Source organism: Takifugu rubripes, chromosome 4 (assembly GCF_901000725.2).
Source record: "Takifugu rubripes chromosome 4, fTakRub1.2, whole genome shotgun sequence".
Taxonomy (NCBI): domain Eukaryota; kingdom Metazoa; phylum Chordata; class Actinopteri; order Tetraodontiformes; family Tetraodontidae; genus Takifugu; species Takifugu rubripes.
In genome coordinates this window covers 9,835,733-9,861,728 of record NC_042288.1, presented here as the reverse complement: position 1 = coordinate 9,861,728, position 25,996 = coordinate 9,835,733, and the positions used below count along the sequence as shown (strand labels likewise).

Here is a 25,996-nt window from a genome sequence, read left to right as displayed (position 1 = left end):
TAAAAGATCCAGACTGAAGCATCAACAACAGTCTCTGAACACTTGGAGCAGCAGAACATGGACAAAATCACCGGCCTTCTTGGTGACGGCGCCGTCGGAAATATCCTCGAAGACCAGATTCGAGACAAAGCTGCAGATTGCAGCAGGTGAGAAATGATCTGGACCGAGTATGCTAGGAGGAGGCCAGACTTTAATGGCAGTTTCCTATTACCTGTATTTTCATTAAAGTAGGAACGTGAACGTCCAGGACCTTCAGCAATAGCAGGAATATTCACAGGATGGGTTCAGCCTATCAGTAATTTGTGTTGTTTGAAATTGGTGGGAGGAGAGCCAAGTTTGAGTCCGTGCCTCACGAGTCCATAGTCACCTCTGGATTCAGATGTGTTACAGATGTTTCTGTTGTGACTGTTCCTGCAGCCGGAATCTTCAATGCTGTCCGGGGTGGAGGTGATGAAAAAGAGGAAGAGAAAAAGGACTCAGGGTTGGATGTAGGTAACATCCTCCAAAAGGTACAGGCGGCAATGACGACAAAGGAGGTGAGTGAGCTCCCACAAACGGCATCAAGCCCCCCCCCAGGGGCCAAACACAAGCGATCGCCTTCATCTTTGTGTGCTTGACGTGTTTATTTCACTGTAATCTGCTGGTGAAATCTGGAAACATTTCACCACGGCTCAAGTTGCTGGCAATGAGCTCACTAACACGGCAAAGTTCGCATCTGTGATGTTTTGTTGTCTCACTTTTTTGCAGGCGTTGATGTGGGAAATGTGATCGGAGGATTTTTCAAATAGAAAGATTTGAAGAATGGGCCTGATTCTGGAGTGGATAAAATATATATCATCCCTAAATGTTAGTTAAACAAATAGCAAACATGCAGAAAGCAACTGTTCTTTAAAATGTAATAAATAAATGGGTTATTATAACACTGCTCACATGAGTCCATTTTAAATGTTTTTATTTGTATTAAGTGGTGGTACTGGGACGGAAAGGGTAAATGAACGGGTTATACTGGGGCCAGAGAGCATAATTGGACAGATGGATAGTCAGGCTGGGGAGCTGCGTGTCGAAGACGTGCTGGGTGATACTGGAGCTCCCCAGGGACCTGTGCTGGCGCCCTTCACTCTTAATACATCCTATTTCCAGTACATTTCTGTGTTCCATCACAGTGATACAGAATCATGGTCATGGGGGGCGATTACAGGAGCCTGATGGGGCTCTTTTGTAAATGGGTTGAAAGGAATGGGCTTTCTTCCTCACACCTCCAAAATTAAGGGAGTTTGTATTGGACTTTTGGTGCTAAGGTTGTACACTCCGGCCTGTGAACATCCAGGTGTGGACATGAAGCAGGTCCAGTCATTGGACTGATCTCAGGAAGTCCCAAAGCCTTTGATGCTTGAAACTATTTTATGTGTCGGTGGCAGTCTGCAGGGACAAAGGGACAAAGGTGTTAGGAGATTGGACAGACTGGTGAAGAAGGAGCTTGGTGGTTGGTATGAGGCTGGACCCCTTGTTGGGGGAAAGCACAGCAGAGGAAGCTCCTCCGTATCCATGGCCGGCCCCTCTGCTCCTTCCCTGGCTGTCTGGAGGAGTGCAGCAGTGGGTGGCTCCTCTCTCAGCCTGCCAGACTGAGGCACTCCTTTGTTCCTGCGGCCATCAGGCTGTATAATAGAACTCTGTGTGGATAGGAATTTAATTCTCCCTGGCTCTTTAAACTAGACAGCATCTTTTATTCTTTATATTTGTAATTGGTTTTAAGTGTGTGTGTGAGTGACCATTGTGCTGCTGGACAACGTGAATTTGCTTCTGAAATAAATAGTTATTCTGTTCTTTTACACTGGTGATGACGGATGATGCTTATGGTGGTGGCGGGTGCTGGAGAGCAGAACTGGGGGAGCGTGGTAATTCGGGTCTGAGGACACACCCGATTCGATTCCTCGAGTTTTTCTAGGCAAAAGTGAGGCGGCAGCTGAGAACACACACCAACACTCTTCACACACGCCCGAGAGGCCGGCAGACCGTCAACCGATGGATCACATCTTAGGAAAAGCAGCAGAATGCGCAGGTGAGTGAGGCTGAAGAAACAATGATCTTTAATAATCAAAGGCAAATTGTCACAGGTAAAAATTCTGGTGTTTATGTCACACGCGTCCTAAAATGTGTGTGTACTCCCGCTGGCTTTTGAACTTTGACTGTGGTCACACGTGAAACTTCCTGAGCTTACACCACATCCAGCTGTGTTGATGATGTGTAGCTTTTGTTGACTTTCTGCTTGTTATGATCAGACAGTGTTGTCGTGCCATCAGAACCACCATGGAGATCAGACTTGCACTAGCTCCGCCCACAATGCTGGCCGGCTATTATGAAGGAGAGCGAGGCGTTTAGAAAAGTTGGTTTCACTGTTTTTGTCTAACTTGTAAGCTGAGTATCCTGTGAATCACCTCAGTGTGTGTGTGTGTGTGTGTGTGTGTGTGTGTGTGTGTGTGTGTGTGTGTGTGTGTGTGTGTGTCTCTAACCTGCTAACGGGTTTCCACCTTAGCTTCTTCACAGCTGCTTTCTGCTCAGTGTGACGTGAGTCCAGAAACAGCTGACTGGGCCGGGAGACTTTTCAAAGCAAAGGAAAACCCTGAAAATCCTGTAACAAAACCAGAGGACCGTTAAGAACCCGAAGAAGAAATATCAAACAGAATTTTGAGAACTCGATTCGTCTTTGTTTATATAGCCTCAGTCACAATCTAAGTTGTCTCTAGGCGCTTTGCAGAAAACCGGAGCCTGACCCCCATCAAACAAGGAGAAGGAGACCTTGAGCAGGACCAGGCTCATATGGGGGGACTGAGAAGGAGAAGCGGGGCGATTTACCAGAACACATTAACATGACATAAACTGAGCCGTAACAGCTCATCGTTAATGGGGATGTGGAAAACTCATGGTAGAAACAAACAAGTTCTGATCCATCGAGATGAGGACGAGGGGAGTGGGACTGTCGGCTGGGATGAAGGGGGGCTGACAATCATTCGCATACCAGCCTCCATGGGGGAGGACAGAATTTACATTAAAAAGCTGTTATTGGACACACGTCACACTCAGCAGATGGCAGCTGAACCTTGTTAGCAGGTAAGATGACATCTAAATATCTTGTTGTCGTGCCATCAGAACCACCATGGAGATCAGACTTGCACTAGCTCCGCCCACAATGCTGGCCGGCTATTATGAAGGAGAGCGAGGCGTTTAGAAAAGATGGTTTCACTGTTTTTGTCTAACTTGTAAGCTGAGTAACCTGTAAGTGAATCACCTCAGTGTGTGTGTGTGTGTGTGTGTGAGAGAGAGAGAGAGAGAGAGAGAGAGAGCGATAGAGAGGGAGGAAGAGAGACAGCGACAGAGAGAGTTCATTGGTTCAGAGTCGGAGGAGCAGGTCAGTCTGGTCTGTCAACACACCTGACTCAGACTTGATCCATCCACGTTTATGTTTGTCTGATGTTCTCCTCAAACATGGAGCCTGCATCAGTTAAAGGATGAGGATCACTGCAGGAATCATCAGGAGCAATTGTACCAATATTAGCTCATTTCACTCAGTCATCTGTTCATCAAGTCACCCACAGCACACAACCATGTGACACATCATGTGAGCTCACAGCCTAATGGTGTTTGTTCTACAGGTGATGCGTTGGAGGGAGCACTAAAGAAGGTTTGTGGGGTGGAAAGCAAAAAGGAAAAGTCAGGAGGATTCCTCTCATTTTTGGGAGGTGACAAGGACAAAGATGACAAGGACAAGGACAAGAAGGACACAGGAGGTCTGTTCTCATTTGGAGATGACAAGAAGAAAGACGATGACGACAAGGGCGGGTTCTTCTCAAAGATCTTCAACAAAGATGACGACGAAGACAAAGAGAAGAAATCTGGGTTTAAAGGTCTGTTCAACGAACAGGGAGGAGCAAGTGGTGGCGGCGGGGGCGAAGAGATGCCCAGATTTGATGAAGATGCTAATGCAGGACCAGGACCAGGACCAGGACTCAGTGACGGAGGTAACTATGGAGACAGGCGACCCAGTGGGTCATTACGAGCACTGCAGTAATCAGACAGTAGTCAGCATTTTTGTTGATATTTTAATCTGTTTCATGTTCGATCTTGTTAAAATTCATAAAAAATTATTTACCTTTGTTGCAGATGTTTTCAATGATTTGATGGATGTGGCCGAAGAAATGTCCGAAGGAAAATAAAGGGAGACGATTTAGCTGACGTCCTCTTCAGTCCTCCTTTCTTCCTTAACCTCTTGTTTTTAATCTCTCACAAAATAAAATAATGTAGCTTTCACACATCGGAACGCTGACTTTGACGCGTCGGTCAGTTAAACAGCGTCTATCTGATGTCGGTGTGTTTGTTCAAGTTTTAGAATTTTGTTTTTCTGGTTTAGCTTAGCAACGTGAACCACCATGGCCCAGCTCGCTCAGGTATGGAATTTTATGATATTTACTAGAAATAATAAATAAAAGGTCAACGAGGTCATCTGATGGACGGATGCTTTTCGTCAGAGCCAGTTAGTTTATAATAAAGATGCATGTAAACATAAATCTCCACCAGACTGTATCTAAATCTGTGGGAACTGTTATTGATCTGATCTTGCCGGATCAATTGTGATTGATAAACCAGGTTTGGACGTCAACTTGTGTACCCAAACGGCACCGGGATCCAAATACATGTTTATTTGCAGAAAGAGTGTTTGTTTTATTTATTTCAAAATTATGCTTTTCCGTCACACTGCAAATAAAGAAAAGTTCCACAAACAACTGGTTAATCCTGGCTGGGTGGTTGTCATGGGAGGGGCTTTGATCTGAGACAGCTTTATCAGGAACGTTGATGTCCATCAGCTGGAGAACTGGAGGTCCAGCAGGGTGAAGTCCTGAGCGACGGGGATGCTGTTTTCATCACACAGGAAGTGGCTCTGGATGGTGATGACCATGACTTTTCTTGGGAGGGAGAGAAGGGTGTGAATCTTCTCTGCTGCCACCTGGATGTGCTTCACCTTTGACCCTGGAGCTGTGCGTCACACACGTGAAACATGCTTAAAAAACAACAACTCAGAAGTTTGTCTTTGAGCTGTAAAGGTTGTGTTGGACTGTTTGAAGAATCAGATTTTATTTGTTGCCTCACGCAGACGTAACAGGTGTACCTTAGTCCCGTAACTGTGACGGGACGCCTCACCTGAGCTCCTGTGGAGCTTATCAGGAGGAGCCTCCAGGATCTTCTGCAGGAGAACAGGAGGAACCTGAACACGCACCTGGCTGCTGCCCTGCCCCCTCACTGTCAGCATACCTGCCCTGAAACACACACACGCCTTGATATTTTTAGACACAACAGCCGTTCACAACAGGGCATCATTCCTACCTGTAGTAGCGGCGTACGGCCGTGTGTGGCAGGCAGGGGTAACACGGGACGTAGATGCCATTGGCGTCAGTATCCAGTTCAGTCGCGCAGAGGCCGCAGCCAGTGTAGGTGATGTCATCATTCAGTACCGCCACAATACCGTCCAATGGCGTGGAGTTGTCAAGCACTGCCCGTGGTGCTCTCTGGGAAGTCAGAAAATCCTGGAAGTGAAAGGAAGTGACCTGGACTCTGAGCTCTACAGCCCCTACGATCAAAACCAAAGAAACTGGTTTTAAAATGAATCCCCTGCGAAGCTCCTCACGATTCAAGGCTGAGCTCCTGAAGTGAATTATGTCTGTCTCACCGCTGTATTTCTGGGACAGCAGTGTGTCGAGGTCCAGTTCTATACTGGTTTCCCTCTGAATGGATCGTTGCTCTACGAACTCCTGTGCCTTGGGGTGTGCTGGGTCCAGGGCCTGGACAGAGCTCCAGGGGGTGGAGTGAAGTTCAGGGAGTTCAGAGGTAAGACCCTCCCTCACCAGGAGGTTGCGGAAGTCCCAGACCGCTGCTGCAGGAAGTGGACATGTATTATCTGACTCAGACTTTTAAGTTCCGGGTGTTAATGGACCTTATGTACCGTACCTTTGTTTTGCGTCAGGCGAGAGAGCCATTGAACAGCCGCTCCCCACAGAACCAGAACCCCATGCTGACTGCCTGGCTGCTCCACACTAATAATGGCCTTCATCTGGACAGCTGACCTGCAGCAGGACTCCGCCTCGCTTCGCCACTCTAACGATCAAACCCTTGACTTAGTCAAAGTCCTTACAGCGGTGTTCCACAGAGGTCTGTCCCATGACCCTCAGCGTTGTTGCCTTTATCTCCTGCTGGTTGCACAGATTACTTTGGGGCAACTGCATCACTCACCTGTGCCGAGCTGTGTGTGTGCGACGTGCAGCCAGGCGTGAACCAGCGTGTTGATCCTCAGTGAATTCAGGTTGACGTAAGGGAGGCGTTTCAGGTCCTGAGGCGGCCGAGCATTCAGAGACGCCAACAGAGGGCGCTGCTGCCGAAGAAATCCACACAGAGAGGCGAGCGAGCGAGCATGAACCTGCTTAGGGGCTGGAGAAAGAGCGAGAGAGCGGTGGAGGGTGAGAACCAGCCTGGTGAGAGCAGCAGCTGCTGGCTGGTCACACATTGTACCTGGAGGTGTGTTGGAAGAACTGACAGTTCCCAAATTGAGCAATTTACTGCTGAAGGTCGACTGCAGCACTGTCTCTCCTCTCCACTTGTCGTGGTTGACCCGCAGACCTGATCACAAAGGTTATGAACGCAAATGTTGAAAATGGGCCGTCTGTTAGGAACACGTGATTGAATGGATATTCTGGATTCTAGAGAAACTTTCTCAGCTGATCTCCCTCATTATAATAAACATGAACTCCGCCTCCACACAGCTGACCAACACTGTCGGAGTTTACCTGAGATGAGCAGAATGTCTCCGGGGCAGACAGTTAGGACCCAGAGTGCTGCGCGCCGCCATAGCAACACTTTCATCTCCACGCCCGACTGGTCAGTGACAACAATAGACGCCAAAGGGACAAAGGCGCCAGCCGCTGGTCCAGACTTGATCTGAAACAAATCAAAACCTTAATTGAATACCCAACACGTTTGCATCGCCCCCTGGTGGCCAAATGTGTTGTTTACTTTTCAGCCTTAAAGGGCTCCACTCACTTTGACCTCCTTCAAGTGACAGGGGTGAACCACAGCCACGAGAACTGTGTACGGCGCCGTCTTTCTGTTGCACTGGTTCAACAGTGTGGTGGGACATCTCAGCTCAGCAACATTTCTATTATCAGAAGGAGCTTCGGGCGCTTCACCCATGACAGTGTCCAATATTCGAGCTCTCTTGCTCTCAGGTGATTGCTTTGAGGTGAGGGGGGCTTGGACAGCATCTTGGGAGCAGAGCACCCCATCTGGGGTGGCCTCGATGACCACGCCCCCTCGCTCTGCCCTCAGTGTCAGCGAAGGTTGGCTGAAGAGTTCTGCAGAAGCCTCCATCGACAGAGGGACGGGACTGAAGAGTTCTGGTGTGCTGGAGGAGACGGACGATGGTGCCGGGACATCTGTAGACGGTGTCTGAATTTGCAGGGCTTTCTCTGAGCTCGCCGCTGACTGCATTCCATGTCTACCTCTCAGGATCAAGGCCTGGCTCAGAGTCCACGTGGAGAGGTACTGAGTCTGCTCGGTCAGGTGAGAAACACCTAAATTTGCTTTAGAACCCGTCTGATGGTCTGCTTGATCTGTCGGGAAGCAGCTGTCCAGATACTCAAAAACTGAATCTGAAGACGGACCCTCGTCCTCAAGGTGGCGGCTCAGATGATGAGGCCCAGAACCTTCGGTGGTCCAGTCAGCTCTTAGAGCATCCTGATCTGATTCTCCTGCGGCTGGACGCAGGTGTCCATCCTGCCAGGTGAGCTTCAGGTGCTTGAAGTCAGCAGGAGGTTGGCGCCTGACCTCGCTGGAGGGGGGCAGATCTCCCAGGAAAACATGGATCTTTGGCCGCTCACACATGACCTTTGCTGAGGAGAACGTGGAAGTATATGAAGCACAAAAGTTCATCAACCCTGACACCATAATCCACCTTTAGATTTTTCTAATATACTTAGATGTTTAAGTGGTTCTGTATCAGGTTTGCATGGACGCAGTCATGGTGTGAGTAACATCTGGATTCATTAAACAGGCCGAGCTGAAGGAGACCAATGGGAGCACAGCAAGCAGGGGGTGGTACTGATGTCACACTCCAGTGTTCACCCTCAATGTTTAACAAATGCTGGTTTTATTTTCAGTTTTCTAACCTGTTGAAGTCAGACTTTAACCGCCTGCCATTGTCTTCACAGAACATTAACAACCTTTTCTTGGCCTGAAAGAATAATTCCAGATTTCTCACTCGGTTTTATTTCTTTTCTTTTTTCTTTTTTTTACAAATCAATCAGCTCCATAAATGGTGCTGATGGTCTTCTATGGTTTCAGGGTCTCGGGGTCTCGTCATGGGCTGCGGCCTCAGTCATAAACTGTTCTTTTTTCAGTTCGCCCTTCTGTGACTCTAAGTGATGATTACCACCTGCTGCTGTCACTCCATCAGTAACGGACAGCGCCACCTACAGCCCAAATCTTCACTTGTGAATCCAAATAAGCACACTAGTCTTGTCAGCACACACACACTGAAAATATTAAGATTGTATCACAGAATTCAGTTTATTATTGTGGTTATGAACATCACACGGAAATAAAACTCATTTTCAAGATAAACGTGCTGCATTTACATTTTTAATGCTTTCTATTGTAGTTATAAAACACAGACACTTTCACGCGTGATTTGTAGTCTGCATTTAAAATGGTTTATCAATATTAATTTCACTAAGATGTTGCCTAGATTTTATTTATCTCCTACTGAATAACCATTTGAATCAATCATAAACTACAGACGGAAGCAAATAAAACAGCACTACAAACAGTGCGAGAGATCATCTAAAATCAAATAACCTTTCACATGCCTTTTAAGTGCTAAATCCCTTTTACGGTGCTTTTACGGTGAAAATTCTAATCCGGATGTTGCGTCAGCTCCAAAGCTGATGCTGTTGATAAAAACGTAAATTTGCGGAAACGTTGTGAAATACGTTGAAATTGACGGCATACGTGATTTAATTCTCTAATTAGATGCGTTCCTGATAACGCTCTCAAAGATTATTGCTAGTAGTTGTTTATACGCTTGCTTGAAAGCTGCTTTTAGGTGCTAGCGCCGCGTCAGTTGTTTACCGTAAGTACCCGCAGAAACGCGCAGCAGCGCGCGCTGACAGGAAGGGCTGGCAGAAAGGAGGAGCCGCTGCCATCGCCAACATTCCGCCTGTAGTTGTCTGACACCGTGCAACTGTTGTACAGCTCCAAACTGTCCTGGGGACGGCCGGCTACTTTAACAGTAAAATGTACCGATACTTCGGAGAGCTGCTTACCCGCGGGACAGGCGGCGTCCGATCCGCGGCTGCAGACTCGCTTCTCCCGGCGTGCGCCTCCCTGCTGCGCTATCGCGGCTACAGCCAGGCCGTGGACCGGGACGACGACCCGAACTTCTTCACTATGGTGGAAGGCTTCTTCGACCGTGGAGCCGCTATCGTTGAGAACCAGCTGGTGGAGAGCCTGAAGACCCGGGAGAACGTGGAGCAGAAGAAGAAGCGCGTCCGCGGGATCCTGAGAATCATCAAGCCGTGCAACCACGTCCTGAGCGTCAGCTTCCCGATCAAGAAAGACAACGGGGAGTGGGAGGTGATCGAGGGCTACCGGGCTCAGCACAGCCAGCACCGCACACCCTGCAAGGGAGGTGAGAGGGGCACCGGTCGGGACCCGCATAGGCTCCTCGGATACCCGAGAACTTCAGCTGAACAAAGTCTTCCACGTTGATCGAGTCCCAAAAGTAATTTATTCATCTGCTAATCTGGAGCCGGCACATTTAGTGAAAAGAAAATATAGTTTCATGAAAATGACATTAGAGACACAACCCCATCCTGGTTCCGGGTCCTTATTTTTCCATTACTTTTTATATATTAAAAAAAAAAAAAGTTATATATTTCGAACATCTGGGGCGATTATAACTGTAAGAAAATCAATAAAAAGCTAATTTGGTCTAAATGATGGGGCCAAATCTGCAAAGTTGACAATTGTCCTGACATAAAATTAATCTGAGCAATATCGAATTATACCGGAGGTCAACAGCCAATCAGAGTGAGGAGCGAGTCTACGTGGAATAAATAAACAACACACGGAACATGTATGTTAGAAATCACACATGTTCTCTACCGCCATGAAAAATACTGGCGATGTTTGTCGAGCAGTTGAAAAATGATTCCAAATTCTGAAATCCAGGAAAAGAAGGAATGTCTGTTCTCCTGCAGACACATCAAAATATCACAAAACTGAACACAACCCCTAATCAAATGTGCTTTTAAAAATAGACCTAAACATTTTCAGTGTTTTAGTACGTTCATTTTAATCAGTGGACGTTTTTAAACGCCTCCATCAGTTTGTTCATTGGTGTGTGAGGGTGTGCACGTGTGTGTGCTGGTTGTTGGGTCTGGTTTAGGTCTGGTTTCCTCCCCTGACTGGAATGTTGACACTCTGGTTGTGTGTGTGTGCGTGTGTGTGTGTGTGTGTGTGTGTGTGTGTGTGTTCTCGTGCACATTAAGGGTCGAGGACCAGAGTTACTGTACAGGTGAGGACATTTGGGTTGGTCCTCACAACCTTACGTTGTTTAGAGATTCCAGGTGTGTGTTTTCTTGTGGCTTGTTGTGTCACATCAAGCCACCTTGAGTTGTGCGTGTGTGCGTTCACGCATGTATAAGAGACACTTTTCATCGTTCAACAAACACTGTCGCCAGTGAAGAAGTTTAACTGGACTTTGTTTCTGAATTAGCATCAAATTAAAAAGACGTTTGTGATCCCAGTAAGATGAGGAGACAAACGACCCGGATGGAAACGAGCCGGAAGCTTTCTCTAAACGTTCTGTAAATGTCAGAAACACAAAACAAGCAGCGTTGAAGGGCTGCAGGTAATTCTGAACGAACGTGCTCGTACGCGCGTGATGGAAAATTAAATAATGAAGAAAGGTGATTTAAGGGGCTGGTAAGCAGCCACACAAAGTACTAAACACACACACACACACTTGAAGCCATCCAGACGTTTGCATAATGAAACGTGTCTGGCTGCCGAACAGGTTCATGTTTTTATTCATCTTTTTGTTGTTGTCTTGGACGGAGTGTGGAAAAAAAAAAAGAGGGCTGTCCAGATGCAGCGCCCTCTAGAGGCCGGGGTCGTAAATACATCACATTTCACAATCGGAGTCTGACGCCAAAGCAATTAACAGTGGCAGGAAAAACCCACTTTGACAGGTAGAAACCTTGAGCAGGACGGGGGGCAGCAGGATGGAAGGACAGAAAGAGGACAGACACGTCCATCATATATGCAACTACTTTAATTCTACTAAAGACAGGGAACATAAGCAGGGCAGGTTTTCCACCACGCCCGACTGACTCATCCAACGTGTCCACCAAACTCTTCCTCCACTTTCTGCCGCCCTTTTTCTCTCCTCCTTCTCTGCGGTTTAAAGCTGAAACCACATTTGTTCATTTGTTCCATGATCCAGCTGACGCCATTTGTTTCTTGCGTGTGTGTGGTGTGTGTGTGTGTGTTGTGTGTGTTTGCCTGCAGGATTTAACTGCCATATATAAAAGCCATAAACAAGAATAAAACATGACTGATGATGATGATGATGTGTGTTTCAGGGATCCGCTACAGCTACCGACGTGTCTGTGGATGAGGTGAAAGCTCTCGCATCGCTGATGACATACAAATGTGCGGTGTAGGTGAGTGGAAAAACACAAACACACACACACACACACACACACACAACACACACACACACACACATCTGAGAGCCTTTATTTTCTGTCCCGACTCACTGTTTGTTTTCGTCTCAATGTGCTGATGTGTTCCAGATGTTCCGTTCGGTGGAGCCAAAGCTGGTGTGAAGATCAACCCAAAGAAATATTCGGTAAGTTTCTTTTCTTTTTTTGCTTCGTGGATCCTTTTCCACCCTCGTCAGCGTTCCGACCGCGGGCAGAGTGACATGGTGCCACAGGTCTCATGTCCGTGCTGATGGTTTTACCTGTGTTATTTCACTTTGATAACTGATTGTCTAATTGATTCCCTCCGTTCATAGTTAGTTTGTGCGTCTGTGTTTAGGACAACGAGCTGGAGAAGATCACCAGACGATTCACCATCGAACTGGCCAAGAAAGGCTTCATCGGTCAGTGAAGGGTCAGATGTGAGAAGCTGAGCAGCCCGGGCCTGTTGTTGACATATGTGTGGTTCTGCAGGGCCCGGTATCGATGTTTCCCGCTCCAGACATGAGCACCGGGGAGAGGGAGATGTCCTGGATCGCCGACACCTTCGCCACCACCATGGGACACTATGTGAGTTGCTAGCAAGCTACTGTTCTCATTCTGGTCCAGGCGGATCACTTAAAATTGGTCTAAGTGGGACCAGACTGACCTTGAGGTTGCTGGACTGTGCTGGTGCTCGTGGGGTATTTAACTATGAAACCCTTTAGACCCTCTACAAGAGTGCATCTTTGGTTCCAGCTGTGGTTATTTGCTGAGGATCATGGGAGCTGCTGCCTTTAAATCCTGTTCTGTGAGTCGCCGGCTCGCTCTGTTTTGAATCACAGCTATCGTTGGTTGTCGACAGACTGACCCCCTCACTCTTCTAATCCAGGGACCGGTGTCGCAGGTAAAACCTGATCCCTGTGAAATCTTTAGATGAACTCTTTAGATTTTAGACTTGGTGACCTTTGGTCTGAGTCCCTGGGTTTGTTTAGGGGAAACTCTCTTTTGTGAAGTTTTAAAAGGCTCCTTGATTAAAACCATCTGCTGCTTATGAATCAACGTACACATTAAATGGGTAAATGGTTTCAACATGCTGAACACTGCCCCCACCGGCTCAAGTGGTACTGCACCTAGTGGTTTATATCAAAAACTTTCATATATGAGGTTTGAATAAAAGTATAAATAAAATGCCTCCTTATGTCTCCATTTTAAATCTATTATGATAATGCAGCCAACCAGCACGGGGAGGTCAGATGTTTTAGGATGTTTTGGGGAATTATATTCATATATGTAAAATCAAGAAAAATTCTGGTCACATGGTATAACTAGCAGACGTTTGCATTGTATGCTGGGATATAAAAATATTGTTTAGTCAATATTTTTATGTTACGAAGCAAATTAATCACATTCCTAACTCTGACCCTACAAATACAGCCGTTCTAATGGTGAGAATCATCTCACATCTCACTTTTTAAAAGCTTTCCTTTGTAGAAACTTTAGGATATTTGAGTGTTGGCCATTAGATTTCTTCTTGTGGCTCGGTATTTTTCTTTGGTTTTTTTTGTTGGAGCCTGAAATTCATCACATTTGTTTCTTTTCGCTCTTTGTCCTCTTCAGGACATCAACGCTCACGCCTGCGTCACGGGCAAACCCATCAGCCAGGGAGGAATCCATGGTCGAATCTCCGCCACGGGCCGCGGCGTTTTCCACGGCATCGAGAACTTCATCAATGAAGCGGCTTACATGAGCCAGCTGGGGATGTGTCCTGGCTTCCAGGACAAGACCTTTGTCATCCAGGTACACGTGTCTCCGTTTGTGGCGTGCATGTGTGTGGGGGGGAAGTAGCAATTTTAACGGGTTATCTCAATAACCGTTTAGTTTATTAGTCACAAATTAACTGTGGTCTATTTTCTGCGCGTGCTCCTGGGTTGACCTTTAACCCCGCCTCCCTGAACACAAAAACACAAACTCCTTGGAAACTAAAGTAAAGTTTTTCTCTTATTGTCTTGCAGGGTTTCGGTAACGTGGGTCTTCCACTCGATGCGTTACCTTCATCGCTACGGGGCAAAGTGCATCGGCGTCGGAGAAATGGACGGAAGCATCTGGAACCCGAACGGCATCGATCCCAAGGAGCTGGAAGACTACAAACTGGTCAGTGCCCGTCAATGACCCTCAATGCCAACGCGTCAGATCTCTAAACATGGATGCAGACTGGTCATTGCTGATCAATAATCATTAGCACGGGTGTGTTAGTGCCAATCAATGCTTTGTGATTTTCGTCTGCAGGCTAACGGGACCATCGTGGGTTTCCCAGACTCGACGCCCTATGAGGGAAGCATCCTGGAGGCCGACTGTGACATCCTGATTCCCGCCGCCAGTGAGAAACAGCTGACCAAGAGCAACGCGCACAAGATCAAAGCCAAGGTGCGCCGTTCCTCACTTCTGTGGGCTTTGATGTTCCATCACGGCTGACGTCATTCCTTTCAGATCATTGCTTGAAGGTGCCAACGGTCCCACCACGCCCGAGGCCGACCGAATCTTCTTGGAGAGAAACGTCTTGGTCATTCCGGTCAGTTGCCCTCTAAAATGGACTTCCTGCCACATTCCGGAGTGGGTGAGCTTATCCCTTCTTGCTGTCTGTTTCAGGACATGTACCCTGAATGCCGGTGGAGTGACGGTCTCTTACTTTGAGTGCTGAAGAACCTGAATCACGTCAGCTACGGTCGACTCACCTTCAAATACGAGCGGGACTCAAACTACCACCTGCTCAGTAAGCGCTCCCCCTGCTGCCACGTTTACTGAATTACAACTGTCCGCTGCAGCGTTCCCTGGCAACAGCCAACTCACCATCGTCTGACGGTTTCTCTCTGTCTTCAGTGTCTGTTCAGGAGAGTTTGGAGAGGAAGTTCGGGAAACACGGAGGCGCCATCCCCATCGTCCCCACAACTGAATTCCAGACCAGGATTGCTGTGAGTGCACATTATTATTAATGCTTTATAAAATGCTACAAACACAGACTCCGTGTATAAATTGTTGATGGTGCTTTCAGGGAGCGTCAGAGAAAGACATCGTTCACTCAGGACTCGCCTTCACCATGGAGAGATCAGCCCGGGTAACAAGCACACGTAGTAACAGAGAGATTTTGTTCTTCCCACTTTGTGAGGACTTTCTTAGACACACACCTCAGTGGCTCTCAAACACTTTCTGTCAGGACCCTTCAGAGAAATAAGGTTTTTGTTTGCACACAGTGCTTTATTTCCTATTTATGGTATTCATTAAGCTTCCTCTCAAACCTTGGGAGGTTTACTGGTTTCACTGGAGTAGATGGTTTTGAGCTGCCTCTCATGGTGCCTTTGGCCCAGTCTGATATTTGTGCCTTCGCCACACAGACCAAACCGCCACAGTGGTGGGTTTGTTAGTCGTACGTCACCAACATGAGTTTTAGGCCTTCTGACAAGCTTCCAAACTAAAAAACTGTCCTCAGTTTGCTTATGAAATGTATTTTCTAGTCCTCACAACAGTATGTATCACGTGCAAGAACACACACTCAAACTATTTTCTCTCGTCCCCCCCCCCCACAGCAAATCATGCGGACAGCTAACAAGTACAACCTGGGTTTGGATCTACGGACGGCAGCGTACGTCAACGCCATCGAGAAGGTTTTCCAGGTTTACAACGAGGCCGGTCTTATCTTCACATAGACACACCTGTGTGTCACCTGCGTCTGTCTTTCTGTCTCTCTCTGGTTCACACTGCCTCTGATTGGATGAATGTCTTTTTTTTTTTTTCTTCTCTTGAACCCGAACCAAAGATGTTTGAGTCGAATCGGCCGCTTCACTCACACTGAGAGAAACAGGAAACCAGGACAAAAGTCTGTGGACACCTGCTCTTCTTAGAGAATCCTCAGGTTCTTTGTTTTTCTGCAAAGTTAAACAACAGAAAACTCAATTCTTTTATTCCTGAATTTGAAGGGGGTAAAAATCACATTTCACTACAAATGAATTGCTGGATCAAAGAGGATGTTTGTGTTATCAACATTGCTACTTCTGGGTGTTCACACACTTTTGATCTATCGGCGAGCTCAGACTTTGCACAGAAATATTTTTTATAACAAAAATAACTCCTCAGGACTTTAAAAGTGTATTGATCAGCTTTTAAGTGCTGCTAACATCCATAAACACAACCAGATTAATATGACGTCTGCAGACATTCACCTATGCAAACAAACCCCACAGCTTTATTTTTATTATTGCTGTTATTGTTTACTGTGCCTTAAAAAGAATTGTCAGTGCGAGAGTTCATTGTCATCTCCGTGGAGAGCGAGAATGAAGCAGGTCTGTTGGGGTGCGGCTTCCCTGCTGCATCCTGCGAAAATGAGCTGAAACTATATTTTCTGCCTTTGAGATTATATTGGAATCAAATGTTACTGAAAAGAATAAACATTCAAAACAAATCCTCATGTGTGCGTGTCACCCACATTTTACATCGTATAAAATATATGGTTTACTTCCGTGTGTCCTTGTGATTTAAAGTTCACACCAAGACAAATTTTATCTTGAATATACACGTGATATTTGACGCATTTTAATGCGGCCGGTGAAGGAGGTGAGACCTTTTATTTTGATAGGGCATCGACTCCGCGCGTGGCGCTTCTGCGCCGTCCACCAATCAGCGGGCTCCATTTACCACGTGTCTACGGAATTCCCCTCCAGCTGCGGGGCTTTCCGACCTCAATGAGGCGCTGCTGAATAGTCCAAGCGCGAGGACTGCATTTCCGGGAGAAAAAGATCTTCAAATTAAAGGAGAATTACGGTTGCGCGATGCACGTGTTTTTCTACTAATAGTGAAGTAAAAAAAAATCCCGACAAAGTCATTTGAGGAAAAATCGTTTCAGTTTCTAAAAACAGAATTTTGTGTTTCCCCTACTGAATACATTTTTTGTACGAAACGTGGCTCTTGATTTTATTTTGAAAGTAACAACAGGAAACAGTATGTAGTGTTGAGACGTTTTTGTTCTCTCCTACACTGGAGTTTTGTGTTGTTGAGTCGGACATCGCTGCAGTTGACAGGTAAAACTCTTTTTTTTTAAAAAATTAACTTTAACATCGATATCTATCGATGACGCCATCATGAACGGCTTTATGATGTGAGGCGACGTGTTGCCTGTTGATCAGAGAAGCTGCTGATCAGCTGGTTACTGAGACGCTCGGAAGGTTTATTGACACTTGTACTCGGGTCATTAATCGATAAAAACCTTTGTGTTAAAGACAAGAAACTGCACTGATCGGGTTGTTTCGGGGGGGGGGACGAGATTCAATAACTTCTACGTCAGTGTTGGAGGATCATTATCACTAATCAATGTCTCGTGATCAAATAGACATCAACGCGTAAATTATTGATGCAATCATTACATTGGGTAATTGTTTATGTTGCTTTTTAATATAAAGGGTTAAGGTTAGGGTTTAGGGTTAGGGTTAGGGTTTAAAAAACCTGAGTTTAACAGGTTTTTTAAGGGCTCCAGATCAAAACAGGGTAATTTTTTTCTGAGTGATAGAAACTTTATTGAGGTGATGCTCGAACGTGACTATTGTAGCTGACCAATGGTTGCTTTATGGTGTTAAAACGTTTGTTTGTTTTTTTAACTTTCAGAGTGACTGTAAACTTTCTTTTGATTCATTTTTACACCTTTTCTATTCTTTTATAGAGTTTTCCCCTTTAGTTGTAGCGTTAAAGAGGTCACGCTTGCATGAGATTCGAGCTGCACCAACAGCTTCATGCAAACAGTTTCCACTCTGCTTCAGCCTTGATGCCAAGATCAATGCAGCAGATTCAGTTCTTCAGTCTGCTGGAAATTTAGGATTGTCCGTGAATAATCAGTGAGGAGGAAGAGTGGAAATACCCTATGAAACACACACTTGCACAAACACACGCACTCATAAATGTCAGATTTTTCCTCATATTTTTATTCAAACAGAAGAAGAAAAAACCCAGAAGGAGGAACAACCATCACTGAGTCAGCTGAGTCTTCATCACTTCATCATCATCAGTTGAAATGGCTGGAGCCCTCAGGTACGTGCATCAACAGCATAGATTTAAATAATCTATTATCTGAAATCCACCTTTTATTGTATGTATTGTATTATTTATTGTCATCAGCTGGCTAACAGCATTAGCTCACTAATCCTTCCATTCATGTTGTTATTGTTTGATTGGTGTTCCACCAGTTTAGACGGTAGCCTTGAACAACGGTAGCCTTGAACAGATCTGAGTATTAAATACTAATATTACTCATCAGTCAAAATTGATTTTTTTAGGGTTTTTTTTCTCCCTTTGCTTTATCAATTTATTAAAATTCCCTTCTGCTGTATTGGACAGTGGTTGCTTAAGTTGCCTCCAGTTGTCAAAACTGGTGACAGTTTCAGAACACTCCGAAATATATGACAAAATTAAGCATTTTAATAGGAAAAATCAACAAATATTAAGAATTAACTCAGCTCATTACCCTGATGTTACAAAGAAATCCTCATGAAATGAGTACCTGAAGAAAACGTTCATAATTAAGGTAAACAAGAGTCTGTTTCAGAGAAACCGAGTGAAACTTTCCCCGCTGCAGCTTTACATTAAGCTCTGTCTCATTGGCTGCTGTGGGGGGGGGGCTGTCCCTCGACTGTGAGGCGGGTTTTTCTGATGAGGGACAGGAAGTCAAAAAAATGAGAAAACAAAAAGCACCAAAAAGATGTGACAAGAAAAGTGGAAGTGAAGTGAGTCAGGAGGTCAGAACATGAAATTTCGGGACGTTTTCTCAGGTTTGTCCTTAAATTCTGCATTTGAGTTTAAATATGAAAGTTTGAAGAAGTCTTTTTGTCTTTATTATGAAATCACAGAAATTTCTTAAACACATCTCTGCGCCGATACAGTCACTGGAATCTGAATGATCAGTCATTATGGGCTGTTGTTGAATTTATGCGTGCTATTGTTGCTTTCAGAGACCTTTAAAAGTACATTTCAAAGGCAAAAATCTGTTATTTTGCCCAGGAGTTATCCAGTTGTGTTAGCCTGCTACCTTATTATGCAATAATTGCCTGTTGTCATTGTGGATTATTTTAGTAAATCATCAGTCAGAGTTAGCACACAGACGCTTAAGAGATGTTTTTGAAACATTTCTAAAGCCTGGCCTCCGCCCGTAACCGGAGTCCTTTTCATTCATCTGACTGAATCCAGTTAATCTGCAGTTAATCCTGTTTCCAGTCTCTGGGCTGAAGTAAGATAGTTTACCATTAGCTCTGCATTTAAAACTGGTGTCGGGCCTGCAGGATTCTGGACGATGGTTTCATTTGAGACCAGAACGCTCTGTGTTGCATAAGCTGCCCAGCTCCCTCACACTGCTCATCTGGAATTCTTGGGGTTTTCCTACACAGTGGCCACTTCCAGGAAGTGACTGAAACAGATGGGGGGGGGCGGGTAGACAGAGAAAAAAACACACACACACACGCACACACACACCACACAGATCGAGAGGTAGATGGCTAGATATTTACGTCTGTTGTGATGCCGGGACTTTAGTGACAGACGAGGGAAATTAAAGTGACTCAAGTCAGGCCTGTGTGTGTGTGTGTGTGTGTGTGTGGTGTGTGTGTGTGGTGTGTTGTGTGTGTGTGTGCATGCGCGCTTGTACACGCTATGTATTGAGTTCCAAACTCCACATTCTCTGACAGTGAGGACATTTTTTGGGAAGTGAGGAACATTTTTGCTGCTCTCACTCCGTCAGGGCTTCGGAGGGTCCAGGCTGGGTGTCGGTTTAACTTCTTGCTTTTCTTCATGTTTCAGGATGACTGAGGCTCAGTTTATCAACGTCTACGAAAACGATGTGAGTTGATTTTTGATCGTTTTCCTCAGATAATCTTGATTTCCGAGGGAATAGGTTTGATTTGGGCTTTTGTGGGGACACGAAAGTGCTCCAAGAGTAAACTCTTGTTGACGCGTGGCGCATGGACGGACGCTGATACGATGATAAAGTTACACGCAACCGTACATGTAAATGATTCCCCAAAAATATGGACGTAAAACCGAAGAACTTCTAGAATCTGAGGTTTTATTGTATCGATCAGCTGATTGTTCAGGTTACTGAAACCTTCTTTAAATAAACAACCTGAGCATCCAGCGTTGGACGCTGGAGACACTGGACGCTGAGCTGCTGCTCATTTAACCATCTACTGATCACCGATCTGCTGTGTCCTTCAGCTGCAGATGAATTTGATGCAGTACGACTACATTCCTCCAGTGGACATAAAGACGGAACCTTACATACCTGAGACAGGTACACAGGACATGCAGGTGTCCTTCCCTCAGATTTTGCTACCAGTGGTCCAGCCTAAAGCACAGAACGTAGAAATAGATCTTCTAGCGATTAAAAATCTGACCGCATGTTGATGTTTCAGCTCACGGTCCGTACATCCAGATCATCGAGGAGCCCAAACAGGTGAGACCGACCGCGCTTCCTGTCTGCAGCCCAGCGACACGTTAACCACAGGGAATGCGTTAAAAGCGGGTTCCAGGGTTCGGTTTCCCAGCTCACGTCGCGTCTGACACCTTCTCGTGCGTGGCAGAGAGGATTTCGCTTCCGTTACGAGTGTGAGGGTCCGTCCCACGGTGGACTTCCAGGAGCCTCCAGTGAGAAGAACCGGAGAACCTACCCCACCGTGAAGGTGCCGACCTTCTGATGACCTTTATACAGCTGAAGGCCGTTAGCTTTGTGTTTGGGATGAACTCTGGACTGAACCATCTATTTTCTTGTTTTTGGTAAACAGATCAGTAATTACGTGGGTCACGCCCGCGTAGAGGTGCAGCTGGTGACGCACACCGACCCCCTCGCGTCCACGCGCACAGCCTGGTGGGCCGTACACTGCACCGAGAACGGCACCTGCATGGTGGACGTGGGCCCCAATGACCTCACAGCCTCGTCAGTGTCCAATCAGATTCCTTCGCTCGTCAGGAACACAGCGGGCTTCACTTTGTGATGTCACCTCCTGCAGATTCAGCAATCTGGGGATCCTCCATGTGACCAAGAAAAGTGTGGTGAGGTCCTGAACAAGAGGCTCAGAGAAGAGAGGAGACGACAGAAAGCCGCCCACTGTCTCCTGACAAGGTCAGGCATCACATGACCGCCGCCAGCCAATCAACACACAGCATCTACGGTCGACCGTCATCCAGACGTTTTGACTTATTTGATCAGTTTGGGGTCGCCACGGCGACGTGAATGTTCACGCTAACGATACGACGCGGGCGCCAGTTTGGGATTAAACCCTTTTGATCCCTCAGATTTGGAGGAAAGCTCCATCCTGAAGGAGGCGAAGGAGCTGGGGAAGGTGATGGACCTGAACATCGTCAGGCTGAAGTTCACCGCGTACCTGCAGGACAGCAACGGCGGGTTCACACGGGCGCTGAAACCTGTCGTCTCCAACGCCATCTATGACAGCAGTGAGTCCATAAGTCGACTGGTTCGGAGGTGGCGCACGTGCGCGCTGGGGGAGGTGCTCAGTTTCCTGTCGCTGTTTTTCCTGCAGAATCTCCCAATGCCTCCAACCTGAAAATCTCACGCATGGATAAGACGTGCGGGACGGTTCTGGGAGGGGACGAGATCTTCCTGCTCTGCGACAAAGTCCAGAAAGGTGAGAAAAGGCATCCTCTCTGCCCGTCCGCCGGGCTCCCCGAAAACATCCCATCATGCTGCTGTGCTCCCCAGACGACATCGAGATCCGTTTCTATGAGGAGGATGAGGGAGGCTGGGAGGCGTTTGGCGACTTCTCACCTACAGATGTTCACAAACAGGTGAAGAAACCAGGAATGTGTGAGAATTAAAGGATGAAGTGAGTGTTGGCTGGAGGGCAGCAGAGAAAGTGGAGCGATGAGCACAATTTCCCCGAATGAAGGATTCGCCACTTCCTGTTTCCGTAAGACTGCAGCACCCTGATGACCTGTTATCTCCGCAGTACGCCATCGTGTTCAAGACGCCGCCCTATCACAGCGCAGAGATCGAGCGTCCCGTCACCGTGTTCCTGCAGCTGAAAAGGAAGAAGGCCGGCGACAGCAGTGACCCGAAACAGTTCACCCTACATCCCTCTGTCCAAGGTAAGCCCCGCCCCTTTTAAATCCACCGCCAGTTGCTTCCGAATGTGAAGGTCTGCCTCTGCTGCTCAGACAAAGAGGAGGGCTGATGAAAGAAGCAGAAACACTGCCTCACTACGAGTCCTGGAGAGGAGGAGCTGGAGGAGGAGCCGGGTTTGGAGGAGGAGGAGGAGGAGGAGGAGGAGGAGGGGGTTTGAGGAGGAGTGGGTTTGGGAGGGGAGGAGGTGGGTGTTGGAGAAGGAGGTGCGGAGGGAGGAGGAGGAGGAGGTGGGTTTGGAGGAGGAGGTGGGGAGGGGAGGGGAGGGGAGTGAGGTGGGTTTTGGAGAAGGAGGTGGGAGGGGAGGAGGAGGAGGTGGGTTTGGGAGGATGGAGAAGAGGAGGGTGGGTTTGGCGGAGGAGGTGGGTTTTGGGGGAGAGGAAGAGGAGGTGGTTGGAGGAGGAGGTGGGTTGGGAGGGGAGGAGGTGGGTTTGGGAGAGGAGGAAGAGGAGGTGGGTTCTGGAGGAGGAGGTGGGTTTGGGAGGAGGAGGCCAGTTTGTTTTTAACGGAGTAATCTGATTAATATAATCTGATTAACACACCCACGCTAGCACACTCATTAATCTGATCTATTTTGTCCTGACGTAGCCAATAGGTGAACATGAGCCAACATGTATTTATGAGTATTTATGAGCAACAAATCTGATTGCTGGATTTGAAGATCGGATTCTTACAAGTATCGGATTTTTTCGGGTCACGTAACGGACTCGGTGAGAAAGAGACTGACGGTCCGGTTTCTGTCAGGATACCAGTTTAACCAGCAGATGAACGGAGGAGGAGGGGTTTTCTTCCCTGGCTTCACTGGTTTTTAACGGAGGGGGGGGGCTCAGATGTCATGCTCCGCCCCTCCATCGCTAGAGGGTTCGGACAGCCGAGGGGACAGAGCGCCGCTGCGCCACTGCAGCATCAGCTGTTTCAGATCGGTTGAGACTGTCGTCATGACAACCAGACATGGCGTGTTATGCATACACGCGTGATTACGTCACCCTTTTTATCATGGGACTCATCATGTGACCTTGATTTCCAGCAACCGGCCCTCCACAACAGGGTGTCTCAGAGTGCCCGGCAGACTGCCGCCGCCCTGCTGCAGTACTGCAGCACCGGAGACGCCCGGGTCCTGCTGGCTGTCCAGAGACACCTGTGTGGGGTCCAGGACACCAACGGAGACACGTCAGTCAGAACTTGCTTGAGTCCAGTGGGCCGGCGACCAAATCTCAGGGCTGACTTTGAATTTGTCTGGTTTTCTGCAGTCCGCTGCACCTGGCCATCATTCATCAGCAGACAGGAGTGATCCAGCAGCTGATCCAGACTCTGCTGAGCAGCCAACAACAAAACATCCTCAACACGGCCAATCACCTGCTGCAGGTACGGCCCGCTAGCTCCATGCTAACGTCAACGGGGCTAACATCACTGCAATGGCACCTAATTCCTCTGGATGGTGGATTTGATTGACATTAGCGCCATAAAGCTAATAAATGTACAGCCAACAGTTGTACCTGATTGCGGTCACTTCCTGTGCCTGCAGACACCTCTGCACCTCGCCGTGATCACCCGCCAGGTGAAGGTGGTGGAGATGCTCCTGAGCGGGGAGTCGACCCCAGTCTGCTGGGACAAAGATGGCCGCAGTCCCGTCCACCTGGCATCGCTGGCTGGTGACAGCGCTCGTACTCCGCCTCCTACTGGCCCACCTGGGAGAAAGCCACGCCCACGTGGTCAACAGCTCCGACTATCACGGTTGAGGGACGCCCAAACGCGTGATCATCCTGTTTAAAGAAGCAAAGCATCATGGGGTTTCCCGGGTCAGGTCTCCCATCCTCTCCACCTCGCCGTGAGGATGGACGGCGAGCGCTGCCTCCGCCGGCTGGTGGAGGGCGGAGCCAAAATCAACGCGCCCGAGCAGAAGAGCGGAAACACCGCCCTCCACCTGGCTGTGAGGGAGAACCTTGTTCAAGGTGGCCTGCACGCTGATCACAGAGGTACCACAAACGCCACGCCAGTGATGTCACCATCACGCCACCTTGCATTAGCTGAATCTGCCCTGTGTGCAGCTGAAGGCGGAGGTCAACGCGTGCTCGTTTGGCGGGAACACACCTCTGCACCTGGCCGCCAGCCTGGGGCTCGCCAACGCTCTGCTCGATGCTCGTTGCTGCAGGTGACGTTGGGATCGACATTTTCCAGTGGGTTTGTTTGATCGCCAATCGGCAGATTCGGTGTTGATGAATGAGTCGACGTTCCTCAGGCGCCGACAAAAACATGGAGAACGACGAGCCGCTCGTCTGCAGCTCCTCCTCAGATGAAGACGAGCGGATGGAGAGACCCGGCAGGCGGTCACGCGCAAGCGAGGACACACCCCCCTGGACCTCGCCAACTGTCAAAAAGTAAGCAGATCACCAGCCTGGTGTGTGTCTCCTCTCCTGCGTCCTTGTCTCCTAATGTCCTCTTTGTGTCCTCAGGTGAGGAACCTGTTGAACTCCAGAAACAGTCCAAAGTCCAACTGTTCCAGCAGTAAGAAGATGAAACCCACCTCTGAAGGTTCGTCCTGCTCTCCAACGGAGTCACACAAATGTTCCTGTCAAAGGTCAAAGTTCAGAGCTGAGTGCGATTGCATGTATGACGCTAATATTGGCGGCGTTGCAGGGGCGGAGTCTACGAGCCTGGATGAGGACACGGTGACCCAGCTCATGGACGTGCTGAGCGACACAGATGTTCCCTGGATGAGGCTGGCAGAGAAACTGGGGATGAAAACGCTGAGTCAGCTGTACGTGGACTCAAAGGCGCCGTGTCTTCACCTGCTGCAGCACTACAAGGTAAGCGGTGGGACTCCGCCCCCTCTGATCACATGACGCGCAGCAGCAGTCTGACAGTAGCGTGTGTCCAGCTGGCGGGAGGTCCGGTCCAGGTTCTGATTGAAGCTCTGCAGGATCTCGGCCTGTCCGAAGGAGTTCGACTTCTGAGAAACACGGAAAGGCAACACGAGAAACACAACACTGGTAACACACACACACACACACACGCACGTCCCCGCTCACTTGTAGACGCACGTCAACCTGGCGTTTCTCCGTCCAATCAGAAGCCACCGTTGACAGCGGCTTCAGCAGCCAGCCGATGGAGGAGGAGCCGGAGCCGGTGGCCAATCAGTGAGCAGGAGGAGTTTCCAGCCTTTGGGAAGCAGAACTGGACAGAACTGTTAGAGGTGCTGTGAGCGGAGCGCTCAGCCACGCTGAGATCTTAAACCTCCCAACACAAAGATCCAACATGTCGATCACTTCGGCTTCAGTCTGATTATTTATCTGATTTTTTTTTTTTTTTTTTTTGCTTGGCGTCTGACGACGTCCAAAGACAAGTTTAAAACTTCCAGGGCCACGAGAACCGGTACGGAAGCTCATCGGTGCCAAAAAGGAAGAAACTAAATCATAGAACTGACATCAATGCAAAAACGATGAATTGATTTTATCAATAAGCAACATGTTAAATGTGAGCATTCTTTAAAAATGAAAAGAAAACGTATTCAATTTGGTTTTGAACAGTGACTCAGCAGTTTTAGCAAAAATCACGACCTGTTTGTCCGTTATTTAAAGTATTCGAGCTCCTGCACTAAATTTGTTGTCAGTTCTGTCAGAGTTTTTACTAACACCAAATTTTTGTTTGTTTGTTTGTGTGTTGGTGTTTGGGTTTGGTGTAATACCGGAGGGCCACTGTAGGTGGCGCTCTGTGATCGGGGAGAAGGTAATTACTCAGCAGGCGTGCTCCTGACGGTGGAGGCCCACAGTTTTTAATCATCCTCCTTTCATGTTATTACACTGTGGCCAACTATGGTTTTTGCTTTCCATTCAAGTTAGAGGGTTACTGGAAGGGTTGCACAGTTCCACTGAGGTCTTTGTTCAGAGCGCGAGAACATAAATAAATGTTTGGTGGCTGCACACGACGCTCAAGTGTTTCATTCATTGGACTTGGACCTCCAGGTAGTCCAGGGACTCCAGGTTTGTTCTGACAAACAGCTGTGTTTACAGGCTGTTTAAATCCCAGCACCTTGTTTAACATTGAAAGT

The 25,996-nt window shown here is 47.7% G+C and overlaps 2 protein-coding genes and 1 pseudogene across 2 annotated transcripts; 2 read left to right on the top strand and 1 right to left on the bottom strand.

The window, feature by feature from the left end:
- Positions 1-4,826: 4,826 nt before the first annotated feature.
- shld2 (shieldin complex subunit 2) lies at positions 4,827-9,756 on the bottom strand. The gene is made up of 10 exons (XM_003976114.3): positions 9,363-9,756; positions 7,084-7,931; positions 6,831-6,981; positions 6,556-6,663; positions 6,280-6,474; positions 5,998-6,144; positions 5,720-5,923; positions 5,377-5,620; positions 5,194-5,309; positions 4,827-5,028 (listed from the first exon to the last, which is right to left on the bottom strand). Exons 1-10 carry the CDS (start codon positions 9,754-9,756, stop codon positions 4,856-4,858), a joined length of 2,580 nt encoding a protein of 859 aa, XP_003976163.3. The 3' UTR covers positions 4,827-4,855.
- LOC115249630 (glutamate dehydrogenase, mitochondrial-like) lies at positions 8,960-16,239 on the top strand (annotated as a pseudogene).
- A 531-nt stretch (positions 16,240-16,770) lies between these two features.
- On the top strand, positions 16,771-25,873 carry nfkb2 (nuclear factor of kappa light polypeptide gene enhancer in B-cells 2 (p49/p100)). The gene is given in 33 exon segments (XM_029835598.1): positions 16,771-16,855; positions 17,761-17,855; positions 19,614-19,653; positions 20,028-20,103; positions 20,225-20,265; positions 20,393-20,491; positions 20,594-20,645; positions 20,648-20,687; positions 20,689-20,745; positions 20,819-20,856; positions 20,859-20,918; positions 21,105-21,263; positions 21,350-21,454; positions 21,529-21,614; positions 21,776-21,914; positions 21,984-22,013; positions 22,016-22,102; positions 22,693-22,809; positions 22,812-22,874; positions 22,980-23,118; positions 23,199-23,313; positions 23,474-23,608; positions 23,610-23,702; positions 23,753-23,896; positions 23,898-23,924; positions 23,997-24,059; positions 24,061-24,100; positions 24,188-24,250; positions 24,253-24,326; positions 24,402-24,480; positions 24,586-24,755; positions 24,827-24,938; positions 25,019-25,873. Coding segments are annotated over 32 exon segments (2,631 nt in total). The 5' UTR covers positions 16,771-16,855; positions 17,761-17,838; the 3' UTR covers positions 25,090-25,873.
- The last annotated feature ends 123 nt before the right edge of the window (positions 25,874-25,996 follow it).

Coding starts and splice junctions, on each gene's coding strand:
- shld2 (XM_003976114.3), bottom strand. CDS start 9,756: ATGCGGGTCCCGACCGGTGCCCCTCTCACCTCCCTTGCAGGGTGTGCG. Junction 6,475..6,555: donor TTCTTCCAACACACCTCCAG/GTACAATGTGTG, acceptor CTCTTTCTCCAG/CCCCTAAGCAGGTTCATGCT. Junction 5,924..5,997: donor TCGCCTGACGCAAAACAAAG/GTACGGTACATA, acceptor CACTTCCTGCAG/CAGCGGTCTGGGACTTCCGC.